The sequence below is a fragment of the Zootermopsis nevadensis genome, unplaced genomic scaffold, assembly GCF_977971745.1.
Source record: "Zootermopsis nevadensis isolate Lab colony 2312 unplaced genomic scaffold, Znev_1.0 Znev_ptg000005l, whole genome shotgun sequence".
In the NCBI taxonomy this organism is placed as follows: domain Eukaryota; kingdom Metazoa; phylum Arthropoda; class Insecta; order Blattodea; family Termopsidae; genus Zootermopsis; species Zootermopsis nevadensis.
This window is the reverse complement of record NW_028259137.1, coordinates 1,443,600-1,468,210: the sequence shown is the minus strand read 5'-3', so window position 1 is coordinate 1,468,210 and position 24,611 is coordinate 1,443,600. Positions and strand designations below refer to the sequence as shown.

Genomic DNA, 24,611 nt, shown 5'->3' with positions numbered 1-24,611 from the left:
CACGGAAAGTAAGCTCCAAATTGGGTTATTTTCACAATTTGATTAAGTCCTAACTCTGCGATTTATGAGTTGTATTGGCGACAAGAAATGCGTTATTTATTTTTGGTTTGCTGAGAAAACGTTTAGAATTAAGAAAATACTATGAACACTAGGGCATAATATCAATAATAATAATAATAATAATAATAATAACCACTACATCAATAATTCAATTCCTATATTTGAGATTTTGACAACAGCAAAATTGAGAAACAGGTAAGCACCAAATAAATTATTTTATTTATTTATTTAGTGTTCTGTCTGACGACAGGTCCATATGAACAGGATCCTTCCATCCTTTTCTCGGACTGGGACCTGTTCATATACGTTCTTGGCAGATGATCCAGAAGTGGTTTGCCATTGCCTTCTTCTGTGTGTGAATGGAGTAATTGTTAGGATGCCACGGAGAAACCGGGGAAGCCCCCGGAGGAAAACTCCGTGTTTCCTAGACCACGGCCTTGCCCAACACAAGTTATAAATTCGCGCACCGCCGGGAATCGAACCCGAGACCCCAGGATTACAAGGCCAGCGTTCTAACCGCTAGACCACCGTGGCGTAGTAACAAATAAATACCAAACTTAAAATGCCAAAGTAAAACTAATCACAGTTTAATCCAACTAATTCCTGAGTAACATGTGTCTGCTGTAAAGGCTTGTTCACACACAGCCAGTAATTTAGTCGAGTAGCGAGTAGTAACTAACACTAAAATGGTTTAGTCGCTTTTAATGTGTCCGGACTAGTACAGTTGAGCGTTTGAATTCACGCAAGATGGACAGACGACACCGTGCAGTTATAAGTAATGGTATCAGAAACCTTGCCAATTTTTTATTCGAGGAAATTGAAGAAGAAATTTCATTTCTTAATGACTCATCCAATAAGTGGAACCATTTTATTTTTGGAACATAAACTGCATCAACCCCAGCTCCAGATTTCTTGGAATCTTTAATTTTCTTTAATTCCTGCGAATAGATCGACCTGATGTTCTCGATTTTCAACTTTATCTCCTTTCCTGTAAATCCAGGTATATTCATAGTTTTCTCCAAACTCAGATACGCAGCTTGTTTTGCTTGTCTGGTTTTATACAGTTCACTTTTCACATTCCACAGCGATTCATGATTTAAATATTCAGTAATAAAGCGAATTGTCATCTCTTCATTCCAGCGCGTCATTTTCGCTACTAATGAACTTGACTAAACAAACGTGTTCAGACATGTCCCGAGTTCAGTTGTATAGGGGTGGGGGAAGCCTACTCGACCAAGAAAATATAATGACATGAATCTACTCAACTAAATTACTGGCTGTGTGTGAACAAGCCTTATTATTATTATTATTATTATTATTATTATTATTATTATTAAGTGTTCTGTCTTACGACAGGTCCATTGCTCTGCCCAAAAAGAGCTCTCCAGTTGTCCCTATTCTCGGCTTCTCGCTTTAATTCCTGGAACGTCATCTTCTTTCCTTGTTTAAGGTCGTCGGTTAGCTGTATCAATCTTCTTCCTAGTCCTCTCTTTCCTTCAACCTGGCCTTCGGTGATATCACTCATTAATCCATTCCTTCTCATAATATGTCCCAGCCAGTTAGCTTTCCTTCGTGTAATCGCCTGCAGAATGCTTCTTTGCTCGTTGACTCTCCTCAATACTTCTTCGTTGGTCACTCGATCCGTCCACCTGATCTCCTCTATTCCTCTCCAACACCACATTTAAAAACTCTCCAGGTATTTCTGTTCCTTCTTCCTGAGTACCCAAGTCTCTGCTCCATACAGCGCGACACTTCATACGCATTACTTCACTAGGTTCTTCCTCATCTCCAAGCCCAACTTGCTAGTGAGAAGTATCCTCTTCTTGACGAAAGCTGCTTTGGCCATGGCTATCCTTGCTTTTACCTCCTTGGTGCATAGGGCGTCCGTCGTGACTATGCTTCCCAAGTACTTGAAATGCTCCACATTCTCCATCTGTTGGTTTCCAATTACAACGTTCAATGGTTCTGCTCTCGGTGCTATCCTCATTACCTTTGATTTTTCAATGTTGATTTCCATTCCATACTCTCTACCTGTTTCCACTAACTTGTCCATCATGTTCTGTAATTCCTCCTCTTCCTTCGCCTTAAGGGACATTAAAAGCTCTTAGTGGAAGAAACATAAATCCCACTTGAATTACCGCCTTCTTTCTGTTGGCATGAAATCTCCAGCGATAAGTTCCCCATTAAACATTTCACTGATACGCTACACACAGAGATTCCTTCATTTTCTGTTGACAAAGGACGGGCCGGTATTTGACAGGGAGGAGCGTGTAGGTTGCACCTGTCTTGTAAACGGAAGTAAGAAGCTAAATCCAACAAGCTACATTCTTAATACTCCACGACGCCATTTCGAACCATCAACTTTAACGAATTTAGATGGACGAATCAATTTAACCAATAATTAAGACGTAGGTATCGAACCCTGATAAAATAAATATGAACTTAACAGTGTTTAGGAAAACAATATCTTTTGTTCTGTATACCAAACGTAACCTACCAAACTCAAATCTGTTTGTACTTAAAATAGATGGTATATATAATTACCATAACGGTATAAATATCGAGCTGTTTTACATACCATTAACTTATTTCTTAAATCGATCAATTATGTCCACTTACAAGCTACATAACACGTGTTATCTTCAAAACACTGGTATCGTTAACTATTTCCGAATTTTTATGGCGAATAATTATAATTTATTCACTTTATCCATACGAGAAGCTGAGAATAGGGAAAACTGGAGAGCTCTTTTTGGGCAGAACAATGGACCTGTCGTCAGACAGAACACTAAATAAATAAATGATGGCCACGGTGGTCTAGCGGTTAGAACGCTGGCCTTGTAATCCTGGGGTCTCGGGTTCGACTCCCGGCGGTGCCCGAATTTATAACTTGTGTTGGGCAAGGCCGTGGTCTAGGCAACACGGAGTTTTCCTCCGTGGCATCCCAACAATTACTCCATTCACACACAGAAGAAGGCAATGGCAAACCACTTCTGGATCATCTGCCAAGAACGTATATGAACAGGTCCCAGTCCGAGAAAAGGATGGAAGGATCCTGTTCATATAGACCTGTCGTCAGACACAACACTAAATAAATAATAAATAAATCCATCTACAGGGTTATCTTAAAACGTGACGTTTCTGAAATTGATTCTTTTCCGTCTTCAGACATGGGTGGTATCTAATCCGAAGGGTCCATTTAATAAATATATTCCGTCATTTCCCACTGTTAAGACGATGGATAACGCAAAAGATATTGTAAATGTCACCAACACAATTTTGCCCATGCGATAAAATTTAACGAAAGGTTGACAAACTAACAGCTTTGCCTCGTTCCTTCAGGGAAATAACAGTTTAAGGCGTTCTATTTACAATGCAGTCCCAACTATTAATATTATAGACAAACACCTTCACGCATAAAACTATTAAACCAATGACAATATTGAATTATTACAGCCGTGTCCTGCTTAATACCTCTAAATTCATGCAAAGAACACGTGAGGATGTTATGTGTATTCTACTATAGAATACACTTTATAAAATTAAAATTAATTTTAAGTTAGGGTCGGTTCTTGCAAGATCTTTCAGCTCCTGACAAACGAGAAGTCGATTCTGCTTCTGGTCCTCAGACAACCAAAACGCCCGTAACTAAGAAACAAATGCTAATTCGATGATGCCGGCTGGCACACTGATTCACTATGAATGTAGGCCGCACCCCCTAGCGGCAGAAGCTCGTACTACATCCGGTTCGCCCTCTATTGACACAGTCTTGAAACTTTCCGATCGCACCTCGTATGTATAATCAGTACAGGAAATGCTTTATGAAGTTCACCAATTCATTAATGACTTAAAAATACAGTAGTATCATTCGGTTTCCATGAAATGGAAGTTAGTCCATATATTCTTAGACATCGCCAGTATAAATGTAAAAGTACTTTACAAGCAAAGCAAAAGTGATATTACCCACTCACTGGGCAGACCTCATAACCATTTTGAACATTCTAAAGCTCCTTGTTCAGCACCGAACCCCGGTCAGAAAAGTCGAATTATTCTAAATTTGGGATGAATGAGTTCGTTCACTGACAAAGTTGAACGTAACTGTATCTCCCGGCTCTCGGCTGGAACGGCATGATTCACCGCCAAGCATTACAAAGTTTTCCCGATACGAGTTGAGTACCGTTCTGTAAAAGAAATAAGATCTTATCAAAATAATAGCAGTTCCTGCCGGAAACCGGGAACTGGCATTTGCTTTCAACTGTCAGTGAACGCAGTGTACCTTGTATCCCTGAGCTAGGTTGCTCAAAAGCAGCTCAAACTTCGATAACCATACCTTCATGAGGAATACGAAGTTATCATTAACTACGAGGTGCGATCGGAAAGTTTCAAGACTGTGTCAATAGAGGGCGAACCGGATGTAGTACGAGCTTCTGACGCTAGGGGGTGCGGCCTACATTCATAGTGAATCAGTGTGCCAGCCGGCATCATCGAATTAGCATTTGTTTCTTAGTTACGGGCGTTTTGGTAGTGCATTACACCGACCCTCCTGCGATTTCGGAATGGCGTGTGCATCAAATTTTGCCAAAGACTCGCCAAAACGGCTACGGAAACCTATGAAATGCTAAAGGAAGCATTTGGGGAGTCCGCAATGGGTCGTGCACAAACTTTTGTGTGGCATTCACGTTTTAAAAATGGCCGAACCTCTGTCGATGATGACGAGCGTTCTGGACGACCATCTTCGAGCACAACGCCCGAAAATGTTACGAAGATCGACGTCGTACCATCAACGACTTGTGCGACATTGTTGGGATAGGCTATGGGACCTGTCAGCTGATTCTAAAGGAAGAACTCCACATGCGACGCATCCTGTCTGAGGACCAGAAGCAGAATCGACTTCTCGTTTGTCAGGAGCTCAAAGATCTTGCAAGAACCGACCCCAACTTCCTTTCTAAGCTCCGTGTGACTTCTTCCTCTTCCCAAAGATGAAAATTCAGCTAAAGGGAAGGAGATTTGAGACGATAGAAGAGATTCAGGCAGAATCGCAGATGGTGCTTGACAGGCTGACAAAGAAAGATTTCCAGGGATGCTTCCAGGCTTGGCAGCGGCGCTGGGATCGTGTTCACTCCCAGGGGAACTACTTCGAGGGTGATGGATGAATTTAATACCTGAGATAAGTGTACGGGTTTTTATTCGCGCAGTCTTGAAACTTTCCGATCGCACCTCGTAAGTCAAGGCAGTAGAACGATTACAGTTAGTTTAGATGAAACGCCTCTACATAAATTAGGTTAATGAATTAATTAGACTGTTTTATTTGAGTCTAAATCCTTCTGTAGGTTAGAAATTTATATTATTATTTATAAAAAAAATAAATGTTTACAGCCCATTGCTGAAGGCACAGATCTCGATGTTTTATTGTCTGAATCGTCATTAATTTTTAAGGACTCCCACGATCCACGTTATTTTTCAACCGGTTTCAAAATACCGTTAAGTCGACGTGGGTTTAAGACTGCTACTGTACAGTACGCACCAAAACTGCCCGTCTTAAAAAAAAGTACGTATTTTAAAATCGTTTCAATATCCAACTTAGTAAACTTCCATCTTTTTGATTTTCCGATCAAAATTCTGTCCTCATGTTAAATATCCTGAATCCTATCTACATTCCTAGTCCATCACACCCTCTCAAACTTCAGTACCTTAACAATACCAGGTAACCTGTACAAACAACTTTGCTGTTCGTTCCGCCTTCATTTTGTCTTGTTTAGATCATGGAACTTTGTCCTTCCAGTGGGAATCATTATGCGGTTTTTGGAGGACTTCTCTCTTTACAGGAATTGCGTGCTGTTCCAACCATCATATCAGATGATATTGGCGATACGTTGTATTCAGAACTCCGTATAATCATCCACTCGCCTGTGACGTACAGTCGACAGACCAGGAGAATAGCCCTGCTAGAAATTCGATATACGCGCATGCGCAAGATGTCTGCTCGGCCAATCTCCCCTCTTTCCCCTCTGTCATCCGATAGTAGCCCTTATGAGCGGTTTCCAACGTCTGCTATAGTTTGAGTTGAACAGATCTTAATGAGGCTGATAACACTTTTATATACTCTCAAATTTGATTCTCTGTGTACGTTACCCAACAGCCCTGAGGATGAGAGAGCAGATATTGTTCTCGAAACGTTGGCAGAAGACATCATTCACTCGATGTTCTGCCTTTATGAAATCAAGCTGATGTTCACGTTTACGTGCAGTAGCCAAGGACGTTCCACAGTTTCATAAGACCTTAATCGCTTGGTACCTAAAATGCCATTGGCTTTCCAGCACAGCAGACCGCGAGCTGGGATTTCCGATCACGTAGCCAAGAATAAATCACTGATTTAGACGTACAGAAGTTGACGATAATAATAATTCATTTTCCAATTAAAATTAAGTTATTACATTGAGATGCTTCTCTACAGCGAAAGGGAGCACGACAGGCAAATACCAATATCAGAAATTAAAACAAATTTACAATAAAACAAACATCCCAAACACTTTTCAACACACAGAAAGTTTTCTCAAAAGAGATTACGTTTTTACAACAAAAAAATCTCAAAATCTAAATATGTTATATACAGCAATAGCGAACCTATATGACGGAATACGTCTCATTGCTGTAACCGGTCACCATGCCATCTACATTCACAACCTAAGTTGTTAACTTTTAGTAATGGCTTCTTGTGAAGACTGTTATTTGTTGAAAGCTGTAGTGTACATCAGGTTCTGAGTTCTAGGTGCAACATTTTGTAGTTCGTGTACTACAAAGAGATTTGGGTGTTTTTCCTATCTCACATCTAAATTGCCCTGTTTTAAAAGTTGGAACCATATTCATGCAGTGGCGACCCCGGCGGCGACAAATGCAAACAGGGCTACGGTGGCGCCAAGAGTGGGGGTGGCAGTAAAGACGACTAAGTGTTACAGCATTCACGTGTTAAAATTTAGCAGAATAATTATACTGACAGACCATGTGGTTGGTTGGTTGGTTGGTTGAATTCTAAACGTTAACATTCGACTAATTTCAAGAAATCTTCATTCCTAAACTATATTTCTGAGACGTTTCTTCTATACTAAATTTAAAAGACATTAAATATTTTTGCATAAACGTCAATATTTTGTATTTATAATTTATTTAATGACTTTTCAGCATCTAGACTCTACAGGCCCGGACGAGAGGATGGCAGTAACGAAATAGAATGTGTAAGAAAGTGGTCGTGGCCTAATTTAAGATACTATTCCATCATATATTGGAGGTACTGAGTAAAACAACGATAAAAACTCAGTAGAGCCTGTCTGCGGGCCGAGATTTGAATCTGGGACATTCCGAAATAGGAACCACGATATATAAACACTGAATTACGAATTTCGGTAATATTTTATATGAAATAACTCAGCTGTTTCACTGGTCACTGTGACAAAATGTGCTGTGAAAACCCATGAATATATCATAATCATTTTACGAGTTGTATTTTTAACTAATATTATTACAGCGATTAAAACACGGGTTGTGATTGTGTGAACGTGTAACACGTAAGGGGGAGGTTGGATATGCACAAAGCATCATCAATGGAAGACACTACGTGGGAAGACCTAGTTGTAGATAGGAGGGTAACATTTATAAAATGTTTTATATAGGTAGGGTTATAGGACTGAGCTAGACTGAAATGCCTCACAGTGGTCCTGTTTTTGTGAACAGGATATTACAAATGAGCGATTCATAAAAGTAGAACATATCTTAACCAGTAACTATTAAAATTTCGAAAAAAAATACTGCAATGAGTTACTTGTTAATACCTGGAGTGCTGGACGTCTAAAACGTCGAATGAGAGGATGAAAATAAATAATGAATTGGGAAGGAGGAGGTAATAGCCTAATTTAAGGTGCTATCCCGGAATAGAAGGACTGAGGAAACCCACGAAACACTCAGTCAATGTAGCCGGTCTCAGGACCGAGACTTAAACCCTGGACATCCCGAATACGAAGCAATGGTGCCAACCACTCGGACACTACGCAAGGTATAAAATCTTCCACCGAAAATTAATTCGGTACCACAGGAAAAATTATGTCCAGAAGAAAGTTATTCTGGTCCACGTGAAACTTTGAAATGCATAACTGTTCTAGAAAAGTGGCTACTGGCATAATTCAAGCCGTGGTCGATTTCAGAACCATTAAAATACGATGACCACAAAGTTAATTTAGTTACGGACTTAAGTGTAACACGAAGATTTCTGTCTTCTGGATTGTTGCGCTGTGTAGTCTGGTCGATGTTAACCAACGTTTCAGAGGTCATACTGCCTCCGTCATCAGGGCGAAGAAGATTTCTGTCTTCTGGGTTGTTGCGCTGTGTAGTCTGGTCGATGTTAACCAACGTTTCAGAGGTCATACTGCCTCCGTCATCAGAGTATGGAGATTTCTGTCTTCTGGGTTGTTGCGCTGTGTAGTCTGGTCGATGTTAACCAACGTTTCAGAGGTCATACTGCCTCCGTCATCAGGGCGAAGAAGATTTCTGTCTTCTGGGTTGTTGCGCTGTGTAGTCTGGTCGATGTTAACCAACGTTTCAGAGGTCATACTGCCTCCGTCATCAGAGTATGGAGATTTCTGTCTTCTGGGTTGTTGCGCTGTGTAGTCTGGTCGATGTTAACCAACGTTTCAGAGGTCATACTGCCTCCGTCATCAGGGCGAAGAAGATTTCTGTCTTCTGGGTTGTTGCGCTGTGTAGTCTGGTCGATGTTAACCAACGTTTCAGAGGTCATACTGCCTCCGTCATCAGAGTATGGAGATTTCTGTCTTCTGGGTTGTTGCGCTGTGTAGTCTGGTCGATGTTTACCAACGTTTCAGAGGTCATACTGCCTCCGTCATCAGAGTATGAAGATTTCTGTCTTCTGGGTTGTTGCGCTGTGTAGTCTGGTCGATGTTTACCAACGTTTCAGAGGTCATACTGCCTCCGTCATCAGAGTATGGAGATTTCTGTCTTCTGGGTTGTTGCGCTGTGTAGTCTGGTCGATGTTTACCAACGTTTCAGAGGTCATACTGCCTCCATCATCAGGGCTATGAGTATGAAGATTTCTGTCTTCTGGGTTGTTGCGCTGTGTAGTCTGGTCGATGTTTACCAACGTTTCAGAGGTCATACTGCCTCCGTCATCAGAGTATGGAGATTTCTGTCTTCTGGGTTGTTGCGCTGTGTAGTCTGGTCGATGTTTACCAACGTTTCAGAGGTCATACTGCCTCCATCATCAGGGCTATGAGTATGAAGATTTCTGTCTTCTGGGTTGTTGCGCTGTGTAGTCTGGTCGATGTTAACCAACGTTTCAGAGGTCATACTGCCTCCATCATCAGGGCGATGAGTAATAAGATTTCTGTCTTCTGGGTTGTTGCGCTGTGTAGTCTGGTCGATGTTAACCAACGTTTCAGAGGTCATACTGCCTCCATCATCAGGGCTATGAGTATGAAGATTTCTGTCTTCTGGGTTGTTGCGCTGTGCAGTCTGGTCGATGTTAACCAACGTTTCAGAGGTCATACTGCCTCCATCATCAGGGCTATGAGTATGAAGATTTCTGTCTTCTGGGTTGTTGCGCTGTGCAGTCTGGTCGATGTTAACCAACGTTTCAGAGGTCATACTGCCTCCGTCATCAGGGCGATGAGTATGAAGATTTCTGTCTTCTGGGTTGTTGCGCTGTGCAGTCTGGTCGATGTTAACCAACGTTTCAGAGGTCATACTGCCTCCGTCATCAGGGCGAAGAAGATTTCTGTCTTCTGGGTTGTTGCGCTGTGTAGTCTGGTCGATGTTAACCAACGTTTCAGAGGTCATACTGCCTCCATCATCAGGGCTATGAGTATGAAGATTTCTGTCTTCTGGGTTGTTGCGCTGTGCAGTCTGGTCGATGTTAACCAACGTTTCAGAGGTCATACTGCCTCCGTCATCAGGGCGAAGAAGATTTCTGTCTTCTGGGTTGTTGCGCTGTGTAGTCTGGTCGATGTTAACCAACGTTTCAGAGGTCATACTGCCTCCATCATCAGGGCGATGAGTATGAAGATTTCTGTCTTCTGGGTTGTTGCGCTGTGCAGTCTGGTCGATGTTAACCAACGTTTCAGAGGTCATACTGCCTCCGTCATCAGGGCGAAGAAGATTTCTGTCTTCTGGGTTGTTGCGCTGTGTAGTCTGGTCGATGTTAACCAACGTTTCAGAGGTCATACTGCCTCCATCATCAGGGCGATGAGTATGAAGATTTCTGTCTTCTGGGTTGTTGCGCTGTGCAGTCTGGTCGATGTTAACCAACGTTTCAGAGGTCATACTGCCTCCGTCATCAGGGCGAAGAAGATTTCTGTCTTCTGGGTTGTTGCGCTGTGTAGTCTGGTCGATGTTAACCAACGTTTCAGAGGTCATACTGCCTCCGTCATCAGGGCGATGAGTATGAAGATTTCTGTCTTCTGGGTTGTTGCGCTGTGCAGTCTGGTCGATGTTAACCAACGTTTCAGAGGTCATACTGCCTCCGTCATCAGGGCGAAGAAGATTTCTGTCTTCTGGGTTGTTGCGCTGTGTAGTCTGGTCGATGTTAACCAACGTTTCAGAGGTCATACTGCCTCCATCATCAGGGCTATGAGTATGAAGATTTCTGTCTTCTGGGTTGTTGCGCTGTGCAGTCTGGTCGATGTTAACCAACGTTTCAGAGGTCATACTGCCTCCGTCATCAGGGCGAAGAAGATTTCTGTCTTCTGGGTTGTTGCGCTGTGTAGTCTGGTCGATGTTAACCAACGTTTCAGAGGTCATACTGCCTCCATCATCAGGGCGATGAGTATGAAGATTTCTGTCTTCTGGGTTGTTGCGCTGTGCAGTCTGGTCGATGTTAACCAACGTTTCAGAGGTCATACTGCCTCCGTCATCAGGGCGAAGAAGATTTCTGTCTTCTGGGTTGTTGCGCTGTGTAGTCTGGTCGATGTTAACCAACGTTTCAGAGGTCATACTGCCTCCATCATCAGGGCTATGAGTATGAAGATTTCTGTCTTCTGGGTTGTTGCGCTGTGCAGTCTGGTCGATGTTAACCAACGTTTCAGAGGTCATACTGCCTCCATCATCAGGGCTATGAGTATGAAGATTTCTGTCTTCTGGGTTGTTGCGCTGTGCAGTCTGGTCGATGTTAACCAACGTTTCAGAGGTCATACTGCCTCCGTCATCAGGGCGATGAGTATGAAGATTTCTGTCTTCTGGGTTGTTGCGCTGTGCAGTCTGGTCGATGTTAACCAACGTTTCAGAGGTCATACTGCCTCCGTCATCAGGGCGAAGAAGATTTCTGTCTTCTGGGTTGTTGCGCTGTGTAGTCTGGTCGATGTTAACCAACGTTTCAGAGGTCATACTGCCTCCATCATCAGGGCTATGAGTATGAAGATTTCTGTCTTCTGGGTTGTTGCGCTGTGCAGTCTGGTCGATGTTAACCAACGTTTCAGAGGTCATACTGCCTCCGTCATCAGGGCGAAGAAGATTTCTGTCTTCTGGGTTGTTGCGCTGTGTAGTCTGGTCGATGTTTACCAACGTTTCAGAGGTCATACTGCCTCCGTCATCAGAGTATGAAGATTTCTGTCTTCTGGGTTGTTGCGCTGTGTAGTCTGGTCGATGTTTACCAACGTTTCAGAGGTCATACTGCCTCCGTCATCAGAGTATGGAGATTTCTGTCTTCTGGGTTGTTGCGCTGTGTAGTCTGGTCGATGTTAACCAACGTTTCAGAGGTCATACTGCCTCCATCATCAGGGCTATGAGTATGAAGATTTCTGTCTTCTGGGTTGTTGCGCTGTGCAGTCTGGTCGATGTTAACCAACGTTTCAGAGGTCATACTGCCTCCGTCATCAGGGCGAAGAAGATTTCTGTCTTCTGGGTTGTTGCGCTGTGTAGTCTGGTCGATGTTTACCAACGTTTCAGAGGTCATACTGCCTCCGTCATCAGAGTATGAAGATTTCTGTCTTCTGGGTTGTTGCGCTGTGTAGTCTGGTCGATGTTTACCAACGTTTCAGAGGTCATACTGCCTCCGTCATCAGAGTATGGAGATTTCTGTCTTCTGGGTTGTTGCGCTGTGTAGTCTGGTCGATGTTTACCAACGTTTCAGAGGTCATACTGCCTCCGTCATCAGAGTATGAAGATTTCTGTCTACTGGGTTGTTGCGCTGTGTAGTCTGGTCGATGTTTACCAACGTTTCAGAGGTCATACTGCCTCCGTCATCAGAGTATGAAGATTTCTGTCTTCTGGGTTGTTGCGCTGTGTAGTCTGGTCGATGTTTACCAACGTTTCAGAGGTCATACTGCCTCCGTCATCAGAGTATGAAGATTTCTGTCTACTGGGTTGTTGCGCTGTGTAGTCTGGTCGATGTTTACCAACGTTTCAGAGGTCATACTGCCTCCGTCATCAGAGTATGAAGATTTCTGTCTTCTGGGTTGTTGCGCTGTGTAGTCTGGTCGATGTTTACCAACGTTTCAGAGGTCATACTGCCTCCGTCATCAGAGTATGGAGATTTCTGTCTTCTGGGTTGTTGCGCTGTGTAGTCTGGTCGATGTTTACCAACGTTTCAGAGGTCATACTGCCTCCGTCATCAGAGTATGAAGATTTCTGTCTACTGGGTTGTTGCGCTGTGTAGTCTGGTCGATGTTTACCAACGTTTCAGAGGTCATACTGCCTCCGTCATCAGAGTATGAAGATTTCTGTCTTCTGGGTTGTTGCGCTGTGTAGTCTGGTCGATGTTTACCAACGTTTCAGAGGTCATACTGCCTCCATCATCAGGGCGATGAGTATGAAGATTTCTGTCTTCTGGGTTGTTGCGCTGTGTAGTCTGGTCGATGTCAACCAACGTTTCAGAGGTCATACTGCCTCCATCATCAGGGCGATGAGTATAAAGATTTCTGTCTTCTGGGTTGTTGCGCTGTGTAGTCTGGTCGATGTTTACCAACGTTTCATAGGTCATACTGCCTCCGTCATCAGAGTATGGAGATTTCTGTCTTCTGGGTTGTTGCGCTGTGTAGTCTGGTCGATGTTTACCAACGTTTCAGAGGTCATACTGCCTCCGTCATCAGAGTATGAAGATTTCTGTCTACTGGGTTGTTGCGCTGTGTAGTCTGGTCGATGTTTACCAACGTTTCAGAGGTCATACTGCCTCCGTCATCAGAGTATGAAGATTTCTGTCTTCTGGGTTGTTGCGCTGTGTAGTCTGGTCGATGTTTACCAACGTTTCAGAGGTCATACTGCCTCCATCATCAGGGCGATGAGTATGAAGATTTCTGTCTTCTGGGTTGTTGCGCTGTGTAGTCTGGTCGATGTCAACCAACGTTTCAGAGGTCATACTGCCTCCATCATCAGGGCGATGAGTATAAAGATTTCTGTCTTCTGGGTTGTTGCGCTGTGTAGTCTGGTCGATGTTTACCAACGTTTCATAGGTCATACTGCCTCCGTCATCAGAGTATGGAGATTTCTGTCTTCTGGGTTGTTGCGCTGTGTAGTCTGGTCGATGTTTACCAACGTTTCAGAGGTCATACTGCCTCCGTCATCAGAGTATGAAGATTTCTGTCTACTGGGTTGTTGCGCTGTGTAGTCTGGTCGATGTTTACCAACGTTTCAGAGGTCATACTGCCTCCGTCATCAGAGTATGAAGATTTCTGTCTTCTGGGTTGTTGCGCTGTGTAGTCTGGTCGATGTTAACCAACGTTTCAGAGGTCATACTGCCTCCGTCATCAGGACGATGAGTATGAAGATTTCTGTCTTCTGGGTTGTTGCGCTGTGTAGTCTGGTCGATGTTAACCAACGTTTCAGAGGTCATACTGCCTCCTTCATCAGAGTATGAAGATTTCTGTCTTCTGGGTTGTTGCGCTGTGTAGTCTGGTCGATGTTAACCAACGTTTCAGTGGTCATACTGCCTCCTTCATCAGAGTATGAAGATTTCTGTCTTCTGGGTTGTTGCGCTGTGTAGTCTGGTCGATGTTAACCAACGTTTCAGAGGTCATATTGCCTCCATCATCAGGACGATGAGTATGAAGATTTCTGTCTTCTGGGTTGTTGCGCTGTGTAGTCTGGTGGATGTTAACCAACGTTTCAGAGGTCATACTGCCTCCGTCATCAGGGCGATGAGTATGAAGATTTCTGTCTTCTGGGTTGTTGCGATGTGTAGTCTGGTCGATGTTAACCAACGTTTCAGAGGTCATACTGCCTCCGTCATCAGAGTATGACGATTTCTGTCTTCTGGGTTGTTGCGCTGTGTAGTCTGGTCGATGTTAACCAACGTTTCGGAGGTCATACTGCCTCCGTCATCAGGGCGATGAGTATGAAGATTTCTGTCTTCTGGGTTGTTGCGCTGTGTAGTCTGGTCGATGTTTACAAACGTTTCAGAGGTCATACTGCCTCCTTCATCAGAGTATGAAGATTTCTGTCTTCTGGGTTGTTGCGCTGTGTAGTCTGGTCGATGTTAACCAACGTTTCAGAGGTCATATTGCCTCCATCATCAGGACGATGAGTATGAAGATTTCTGTCTTCTGGGTTGTTGCGCTGTGTAGTCTGGTCGATGTTAACCAACGTTTCAGAGGTCATACTGCCTCCGTCATCAGGGCGATGAGTATGAAGATTTCTGTCTTCTGGGTTGTTGCGATGTGTAGTCTGGTCGATGTTAACCAACGTTTCAGAGGTCATACTGCCTCCGTCATCAGAGTATGAAGATTTCTGTCTTCTGGGTTGTTGCGCTGTGTAGTCTGGTCGATGTTAACCAACGTTTCGGAGGTCATACTGCCTCCGTCATCAGGGCGATGAGTATGAAGATTTCTGTCTTCTGGGTTGTTGCGCTGTGTAGTCTGGTCGATGTTAACCAACGTTTCAGAGGTCATACTGCCTCCGTCATCAGAGTATGACGATTTCTGTCTTCTGGGTTGTTGCGCTGTGTAGTCTGGTCGATGTTAACCAACGTTTCGGAGGTCATACTGCCTCCGTCATCAGGGCGATGAGTATGAAGATTTCTGTCTTCTGGGTTGTTGCGCTGTGTAGTCTGGTCGATGTTTACAAACGTTTCAGAGGTCATACTGCCTCCTTCATCAGAGTATGAAGATTTCTGTCTTCTGGGTTGTTGCGCTGTGTAGTCTGGTCGATGTTAACCAACGTTTCAGAGGTCATATTGCCTCCATCATCAGGACGATGAGTATGAAGATTTCTGTCTTCTGGGTTGTTGCGCTGTGTAGTCTGGTCGATGTTAACCAACGTTTCAGAGGTCATACTGCCTCCGTCATCAGGGCGATGAGTATGAAGATTTCTGTCTTCTGGGTTGTTGCGATGTGTAGTCTGGTCGATGTTAACCAACGTTTCAGAGGTCATACTGCCTCCGTCATCAGAGTATGAATATTTCTGTCTTCTGGGTTGTTGCGCTGTGTAGTCTGGTCGATGTTAACCAACGTTTCGGAGGTCATACTGCCTCCGTCATCAGGGCGATGAGTATGAAGATTTCTGTCTTCTGGGTTATTGCGCTGTGTAGTCTGGTCGATGTTAACCAACGTTTCAGAGGTCATACTGCCTCCGTCATCAGGGCGATGAGTATGAAGATTTCTGTCTTCTGGGTTGTTGCGCTGTGTAGTCTGGTCGATGTTAACCAACGTTTCAGAGGTCACACTGCCTCCATCATCAGGGCGATTGATGTTTAAGTAATAATTGTTTAGTCACTGGTTTTACGTATCTCATCAGCTGATTCCAATGGATAATGAATCAGTAATGAAATATCAATACAGTTATAACGTTAGATCACAGAATTCTTACTAGATCATAACATTATTCCCCCTTGGCTCCTATTAAATATCTAAATACAAACACACCAAACGTTTATGCACCTGTTTACATTAATATGAAACTTAGATATTTAATACTTTTGCGAACGAATAGTTGATAATATTTAGGCCTGTACCTAATAATGCCGCCATCTATATCCACCACCAAATATTATTAACATTAAGTCAAGTTACGAATGAGGGTGGGGTTTCTGGCTCTATAGGGGAAGAATGGATGACGTCACTGAAGGGGTTCTGGGCTTAAGTGGAATAATTACCTCTTAAACACAATGTGAGGTTATGTATTTTCATTTATCTCATCATACGTCTTAGTGAGTGTTACGTTAAAGAACCTTCAAGTCCCATAAAAGGCTAAACAATTCTTTGAATAGCTTCTTGACATAAGGTATGCTCAGTCATAAGTCTACTTATAAATTATAGCTAACATTTACTTAAGTTCAAAATTATTTTAGCTAGAGTCTATTCCTATTTCTCCCCAAATCCATTTTAATATTATTCTCCTACCTACGCCTGTTTCTTATCCTATAGCAATAAAACAAAAGAACGTGACAACCTGGATAAAACAGTGATATTATAATTTAAAAGTTGTGGTTTAAAATTTGGAATGATCTCTTTGTATGATGACGTGAATACATTTTTAATCACGCTACACTGTACCAGTTCCCAGGGAGTAGCCCATATTTAATGCAATTGAACGAGCAGACGGAAACACGGTTCGTGTTGACAGTTGTGAGTACTCAGCATTTATAACTAAAGGAACGGAAATATCAAAGCACTTTTCCTGTTTCCTGTAAAAAGAAAATGTCGTCAGATCCGAACTGTGTTACGGTTGGGTAGTTCCAACTGATGCTTCACTAAAACACGTGTGAATAAAAGGGAAATGAAGGACATCGAAAAGACGCGATGTTGACAGACAATGACAATTCGTCCCACGGCTCGCGTAAAGGTTTACAATTTTAACGCATTGTTGAATTCACTTCTGTAATCTAATTGATACGCAAAAATATCAAGCTATTCTACGTTTTAATAATGCAAGATCAATATTTGTACTTACATAAGTATTTATACAGTCCACAGCTTCGATATGAAATTAATTTTCTTCAAATAGGGCAGAGAATAAAACGTAGACATGAGCTCCGAAAAAAATCCATGCGAAATGTAATTTAGAATATGACGTGTCTAAAACACACGGATTAAACTCTGCGTAATTCAACGACATCTATCGGCTGGTAGCGGAACAACTAGGTCGTGTTTTGTTATTCTATACGTCTGTTAAGTGGTCTTATTATTCTTCTTGTCTTTTCGAATGAAATAAATCAATACTTCCCACGAGTCTTACAAAGCCGTCAAACACAGGACATCGAACATTGAGATTCTTTGTGAGCCTGAAAGGAAAAGCCCAACTTGGAAGACATAAGCGTAGATGGAAGGATAATGTTAACGTGGATCGCAAAGAAATGTGGACTGGATTCATTTGGCAGGCAATTTTGGACACGGTAATGAATCATAGGATTCCATAAAAGATACGGATTTTGACAAGATTAACTATTATCAGCTTCTCAACAATGATTTCTCGGTGGAGTCTGGTAAATATATGATTATAAAATAGCGTGGATAATTACGGATTTTAGTGTCTGTAAAAGAGAGAGAGACAGACAGTAGACAGGATTCAGTGGAACCAACCCAATCACGAAATGTATCAGCAATGAACATAAATTTGTTTGAAGGAGAGATGGGAATATGAGCCTTATGGCTTTGCATTATCACTGTCTTGAAGTTCGTTTGTTGCATATACGTTACATATTGCTGTAAATTAATAAAACAGTGCAGACACAACTAAGATACGAGGACTGTCTTTTGGTAGTGACGCCGTGCAGTTATTTAAGTGGCTAACAAAGCTATCCTGAAGATGAAAACGATATGTTTCTCCGAAACGTCTCACAATCCAGAAATCCACAATTCACATGTTCACTGCCGTGAAAATCCACATTCTTGAACAATGAGTTGGCCTATATATGAAATTCCTTTAAATATGCACACTTTGAAAAACGTTTACACGCCCAAATTATGTAGGCATTAATATAACATGTTGAGATTCCATAAGTTTTGTAACATGTTTTTCAGAACAATTACAAAATGTCGATTTCATTGTCACGTAATATTTAACCTATACAGAACAGGATCAGCGGAGATCACAATGAAGTTTAAACACTAATTTCCAACACTGCGTCAGTTTGCGCATTTCGTAACGCTGCAAGAAGTTAAAATGGCCGACAATGAAGGCAAACTACAAATAACCATTCCGTTTACCTGCAAAATTACCCTTCATCTACAAAAAATGGGAGTTCACTGAATCGTCCGTCAAAGATTACTGACTGGGTCAGTCCGTGTGAAATTTGCCGTTGCAACCAGTCTCGCAGGTTCGACGGAACGACACGAGATGGCACTGTCAAGGGACTTACTGTCTCCTGATTCCTAGCTGCCAAATCGTTGTTTCGGATCACACATGCAAAACAATAAAGAGCCACTGAACACTTACACGGTCTAGTGGAAACTTTACGTACTGTAACAATCTATACAACTGCATTTCGTGTGACTGTAAGAATAAATATCAATTATTTCCTTAAACAGCACTGGCTAGTAGTAGTTACTTGAAATGGAAAAGTGCTGTGTTTTCTTTGAGGTACGTGCGAAGAGACAACTTGTACTTAGGCTTGTCCTGCAAATAACACACTGCAACTGTTTCACAATAAATCCTACCCAAAATTCGATCACCTCTAAGCCAAATAGTAACTGTCTTCCAACTTTTTACCTTTCGGTGAAAGAAACTTAATGTCGTTTTGACGAAACTGCGAAATCAATTTACGTTTACAAAGACGGAATGAAATCAAATTACGTATCTCTGCACAAATATGCATAATGGAAATAATAATAAATTATTTGAGTGCGGATCAATTCTCTACTGGCTAATTACAAGATCGGCTCAAATATAACAAGGACATAACGACATTTAACTAACTATATCGTATGGCTTAGGGAACCCGAAGGTTCATCACCGAATTAACCAAAGCCCTCCACCGGACCCTGTCCTGGGCCAACAAAATCCAGTCTCCTTCAACTCCTATCTCCCATAGATCCCGCCTGAGATTATCCTCCCATCTACGTCTAGGTCTCCCCAGAGGTCTCTTCCCCTCTGGCTTCCCAACCAATACCCGGTGCACACCTCTTGTCCCATCCATGCGCGCTACATGTCCCGCCCATCTCATTCTTCTTGACTTAATCACCCTGACATTACTGGGGGAGGAGTACAGATTTTTAAGTTCGTCATTATGCAGTTTTCTCCGTACCCCATCGTCTTCTCTCCTAGGCCCAAATATCCTCCTCAACACCCGATTCTCAAACACCTGCAATCTGTGTTCCTCCCTCTGAGTGAGAGACCATGTTTCGCACCCATACAAAACAACAGGAAAGATTATTGTTTTGTATACTTTAATTTTCAGGTTCTTAGAAATCAGACGGGAGGCCAAAATATTTTGAACTGAGAAGTAGCAAGCATTTCCAGAATTTAATCTCCTCCTAACTTCCTCGTGAACATAACAATTATAAAATTCAATTCATTTATTAACGTCCTTCACAACAGCTGAACATTCAACTACAGACAAGCTCTAAAGTAATTTTTCAATTCAATTCCAAGGATTATTGCAGCTTTGCCAACTTGATAAACAAGAATTCCAGGAGATCGGCTCTGCCCACTGGAGTTCATTGTCTTGAGATCTGAATACTTCGACGTTGTTCTCCAGGGCTACAACGCAGTGCGGATATACCCACGTTTCAGCCCCAAAGATGGAGACAGTGTGTTCTTCGGAACTATTGATATCTACCCATAAGTTCAGGCTACACGTGACATTAAGACGTCGGACTCAAATGGAGGTAAAGCTCTACACACTCTGGGGAGTAGTAAGCTTCACGTTGCTTTACCCTCGTGGTAGGGTCACGTATCCCTAGGAAACCGACAGCCCGGTTAAAAATGGCTACTGTAACAGAACACTGCAGATTGTCATGTTCGAAGAGATTCTTGAAGATCTTCATGTACACTTTCAGCTGTTTTAACCGATTTTAACCAAAATTGGAAAATGTATCGATAAATTACAGCAAAACTTCCAAAAATTACATTCCATAAAAAAAAACCGTTCAGCGAGTGTCGAGTGACGAGGCTAACATGCGCACTGTTCAAATTATCGTTACGAACACGCAAACAAAACAGACCCTCGGAGACATAGTTTTGAAAACGTGGGAATGAAAACAGAAGTAAGAAATCTGCATAATGTTTCAGCTGCGAATACCAGTGTTATCCATTGAAATACGAGGTGCGATCGGAAAGTTTCCAGACTGCGCGTATAAAAACCCGTACACTTATCTCAGGTATTAAATTCATCCATCACCCTCGAAGTAGTTCCCCTGGGAGTGAACACAACGATCCCAGCGCCGCTGCCAAGCCTGGAAGCATCCCTGGAAATCTTTCTTTGTCAGCCTGTCAAGCACCATCTGTGATTCTGCCTGAATCTCTTCTATCGTCTCAAATCTCCTTCCCTTTAGCTGAATTTTCATCTTTGGGAAGAGGAAGAAGTCACACGGAGCTTAGAAAGGAAGTTGGGGTCGGTTCTTACAAGATCTTTGAGCTCCTGACAAACGAGAAGTCGATTCTGCTTCTGGTCCTCAGACAGGAGCCTTGGCACAAATTTGACTGCGATGCGTCGCATGTGGAATTCTTCCTTTAGAATCAGCTGACAGGTCCCATAGCCTATCCCAACAATGTCGCACAAGTCGTTGATGGTACGACGTCGATCTTCGTGAATGGCCTGCCGAATCTTCGTAACATTTTCAGGCGTTGTGCTCGAAGATGGTCGTCCAGAACGCTCGTCATTATAGACAGAGGTTCGGCCATTTTTAAAACGTGAATGCCACACAAAAGTTTGTGCACGACCCATTGCGGACTCCCCAAATGCTTGCTTTAGCATTTCATAGGTTTCCGTAGCCATTTTGGCGAGTCTTTGGCAAAATTTGATGCACACGCCATTCCGAAATCGCAGGAGGGTCGGTGTAATGCACTACCAAAACGCCCGTAACTAAGAAACAAATGCTAATTCGATGATGCCGGCTGGCACACTGATTCACTATGAATGTAGGCCGCACTCCCTAGCGGCAGAAGCTTGTACTACATCCGGTTCGCCCTCTATTGACACAGTCTTGAAACTTTCCGATCGCACCTCGTACAAAGTTAATACAGGGTGTGCTTTTTCAAGCCTCTCGGACTCTTCTCCCGCCACGTTGGGCGGCCCCATAACAGTCAGAGTTTGCTTCACGGTTGCGCTGTCTAAAAAACTCAATGTAATACAATACTGAGGGACTCCCCAGTCATAGCGAAAGTCTTCTAATTGTTCCTTACTGTACACGTGTCCACAGGGGTATGCCTTATAATCAGCGAGAGCTCCGGAAATACCGCAACCATAGGAGGACCCAACGAGAACGGGAGTTACGATTATAGTCTCTTCCAGGTCAGTCTAACATCAGAGCAGTTTCAGTTATGGCCTTGAACCACACGAACGCAGAAGTCAGGGGGTCGATTCTAGCTCGGGGCAAGGGTTTATGCGTGCGTCTTTATGTAGCCCCAAAATTGAAATTTTAGAAAGGTATTAACTATTAAGAATTAAACAATCTTATTTGTACATGACTTAATATTATGCCTCTACCGGACTTGATTAATGTAGCACCAATGAATTTCAGTCACTTGCAAACACATCTGATTATTCAGCTGTCAGCCTGCATATTAAGACAGAATTTCTCAAATTTTATGGCATAAAATTATGAAAATTCATTAAATAACAAAATAGAAAGACAAACAAAAAGTAGCCACAGCCTAATTTAAGGTACTATATCAGTATTTGCATCCACAGACCGATAAATACAATAAAAATCACAAGTCAAGAGTCTAGTAGAAATCTGTCAACTTTTCATCCATTATCATGACGCCATGATGATGGTGGCAGGAAGGACCTCCGAAACGTTTATAAACTTCTACTATGCTACACGGCGCTACAACCCTGAAAACAGCCATCTACATAAAATATCAACGGCCCTAAAGTGAAATAAACTCTAACCATTCAGCCAGTAGCCAATCCCTTTACTGACTTAACTATTTGAATATTAATTATCAGACTTAATAAATAATGTTTTGTAACAAATAGACTACTTATGTAGAGATATGTCCGCAGAACAAACTTCGATCACGTCCTATGGAGGCGGTAATTTAATGCGAAACAGACGTGAGCACTAATCATCTATATTATTCTTTTAATTTAAATTAAACGTCCTTGAGCTTCTAAACGTGGCCGTTAACAACCCTTCTCGTTCCCTTTGCACACAGATCAACAGCAGGTTTTGGTGTGGCGTCAATGGTCCGGCAGGAGTCTGCAATATCCCCTGCAGAGGTAAATAAAAGCCAAATCTGTTCCACCGCACGCCATATAGGCGCTTGGGGGGAGAGCGGTATAGCTCCTACTCATTCTTAACCTCGGCACTAGATGGGAGTGAGTGGTCAGAGTCACCTCCCCGGCAGCGCTTTAAGCCCGGGAAGGGGATCCTGTACCCTCTGGACGCAGAGGCTAGAGTAAAAATCCTCTGTCCCAGTCAGTGTACCAACCCCCGTCGTTCAGTCACTATACTGACTAAGCTACCCTTAGAATCATCGACTACAGGGGTCGTCAACCTGCAAAACACTGTTTTCTGTGAAGGCCTCAAACAGCCGAGTAATTTTCTGTATAATGAAATAATTTTTACTGCGTAAATTAAACATTTAATTTTAAAATAAATAATTAACAAAAATACGATATCAGATATTTTAAAAGTCATAAATAATTCGTGGAATTCTTGCAAAAGTGGCCTACGTATGTAGTATTGTATATAAGCTGTCATTAATTTTCAATGCCCTGCCTTTATTCATAAAATGGCGCCCCGGAGTCGAGAAAAAGAGATAAAATGTGGTCACAGATCTTAAAAATATCGAGAAACACTAGTCTAAGTAGTAGTTTAATACAGGGGATATATTAAAAGACATAAGATAGCCTCTTTATAACTAATTAGAACAAAGTATCCATCGTTTTGAGGCATGGAACGGCTGGAAAAACAAGTTCAAAGGTAAAATTCTACCTGACGTCACCCCCTGCTGAGTAAACAGACGGCCGCGATGGACTTCACAAAGGAGTCTTAGGATGTGAACGTTTGGATGAATTTATTGTAATCAGATTTGAATAATTAAAACAGACAATGAATTTACATTCCTTGGCAGTTATTGTTAACATTATCTACCACCATATCTAATGTCCGTTTAAGAACATTTAATGGTTCTGATGATACATACAAAAGGCAGCTATATTATTTATATATGTTACCGTAAAAGACCGAATATTGGTGAAATCTAGGATTTACCAGACAAACCTAGGTTTTACCAAACGACAGGGACACACAAACAGCCATTCTAATATTTCCATGTTGCAAAAGTTCCACGCTCCGCTAGCATTTCATCGTTTACGTAGGAAAACGGGAGAGTGGTTCAAAACAACATGAGTATGGTCACACATAATAATGCAGTTAGATATAAGCGTGAGAAATGTTTTTAATGACGTGAGCTTGGAAAATTTAAAGGCCTATTTACCTCAAAACCTTGGACTCATCTTGTCGTGATCTTCAAGTGAAGTTGACCTGTCCATGACCTCAAACCGACATGAATATGTTCATCCAGTTTCATACAGATCGGCACAAATACGCGTTTGAAAAAAATGACTGACGAAATACCTTGAAAATTTCAAAGCCCCCTATTCGGTAAACACTCGGTCTGATATTGTGATGAACTTCACATGACACTGGCATGTCTGTGACATAAAACTGACATGAGTATTGACACTCAGATTCCAACAAATCGGCAAAAATATGCCTTTGAAAAACTTATTTCCGAATGACCTTGAAAACTTAAAACTCCTCTATCTGGCAAACCCCGGGACTGATATTGTCGTGACCTTGACATGACACTGGCCTGTCTGTGACCTCAAACTGACATGAGTATTGACACTCAGATTCCAACAAATCGGCAAAAATATGCCTTTGAAAAACTTATTTCCGAATGACCTTGAAAACTTAAAACTCCTCTATCCGGCAAACCTTCGGACTGATATTGTCGTAACCTTGACATGACACTGGCCTGTCTGTTACCTCAAACTGACATGAGTTTTGTCACTCAGATTCCAACAAATCGGCAAAAATATTCCTTTGAAAAACTTATTTCCGAATGACCCAGAAAACTTAAAACTCCTCTATCCGGCTAACCCCCGGACTGATATTGTCGTGACCTTGACATGACACTGGCCTGTCTGTGACCTCAAACTGACATGAGTATTAACACTCTGATTCCAAGAAATCGGCAAAAATATGCCTTTGAAAAACTTATTTCCGAATGACCTTGAAAACTTAAAACTCCTCTATCCGGCAAACCCCTGGACTGATATTGTCGTAACCTTGACATGACACTGGCCTGTCTGTGACCTCAAACTGACATGAGTATTGTCACTCAGATTCCTACAGATTGGCAGGACAAAATACTTGCTGCTTGTGTACAATCTTAAATGGATCACTGTATACACAAACACAATGTCTATCGCAAGAGTAGAATCGGGT

The 24,611-nt window shown here is 42.3% G+C and overlaps 2 protein-coding genes across 8 annotated transcripts in view; one reads left to right on the top strand and one right to left on the bottom strand.

Moving 5' to 3' along the window:
* Positions 1 to 24,611, bottom strand: part of LOC110835430 (uncharacterized) — a 126,217-nt gene that overhangs the window by 50,919 nt on the left and 50,687 nt on the right. The window lies entirely within an intron of this gene.
* LOC110835432 (lysozyme-like) lies at positions 20,209 to 23,180 on the top strand. Its single transcript, XM_087343171.1, has 4 exons — positions 20,209 to 20,251; positions 21,348 to 21,439; positions 22,309 to 22,372; positions 23,025 to 23,180. The coding sequence occupies exons 1-4, from the start codon at positions 20,209 to 20,211 to the stop codon at positions 23,108 to 23,110; spliced, it is 285 nt and encodes a 94-aa protein (XP_087199297.1). The 3' UTR covers positions 23,111 to 23,180.

Excerpts from the sequence above, each read along its gene's own strand:
- LOC110835432 (XM_087343171.1), top strand. The coding sequence starts at position 20,209 with ATGTTTCAGCTGCGAATACCAGTGTTATCCATTGAAATACGAG. Across the intron at positions 20,252-21,347 it reads GTTATCCATTGAAATACGAG|GGGTATGCCTTATAATCAGC; the intron begins GTGCGATCGGAA and ends ACGTGTCCACAG. Across the intron at positions 22,373-23,024 it reads CTGCAATATCCCCTGCAGAG|AACAAAGTATCCATCGTTTT; the intron begins GTAAATAAAAGC and ends ATAACTAATTAG.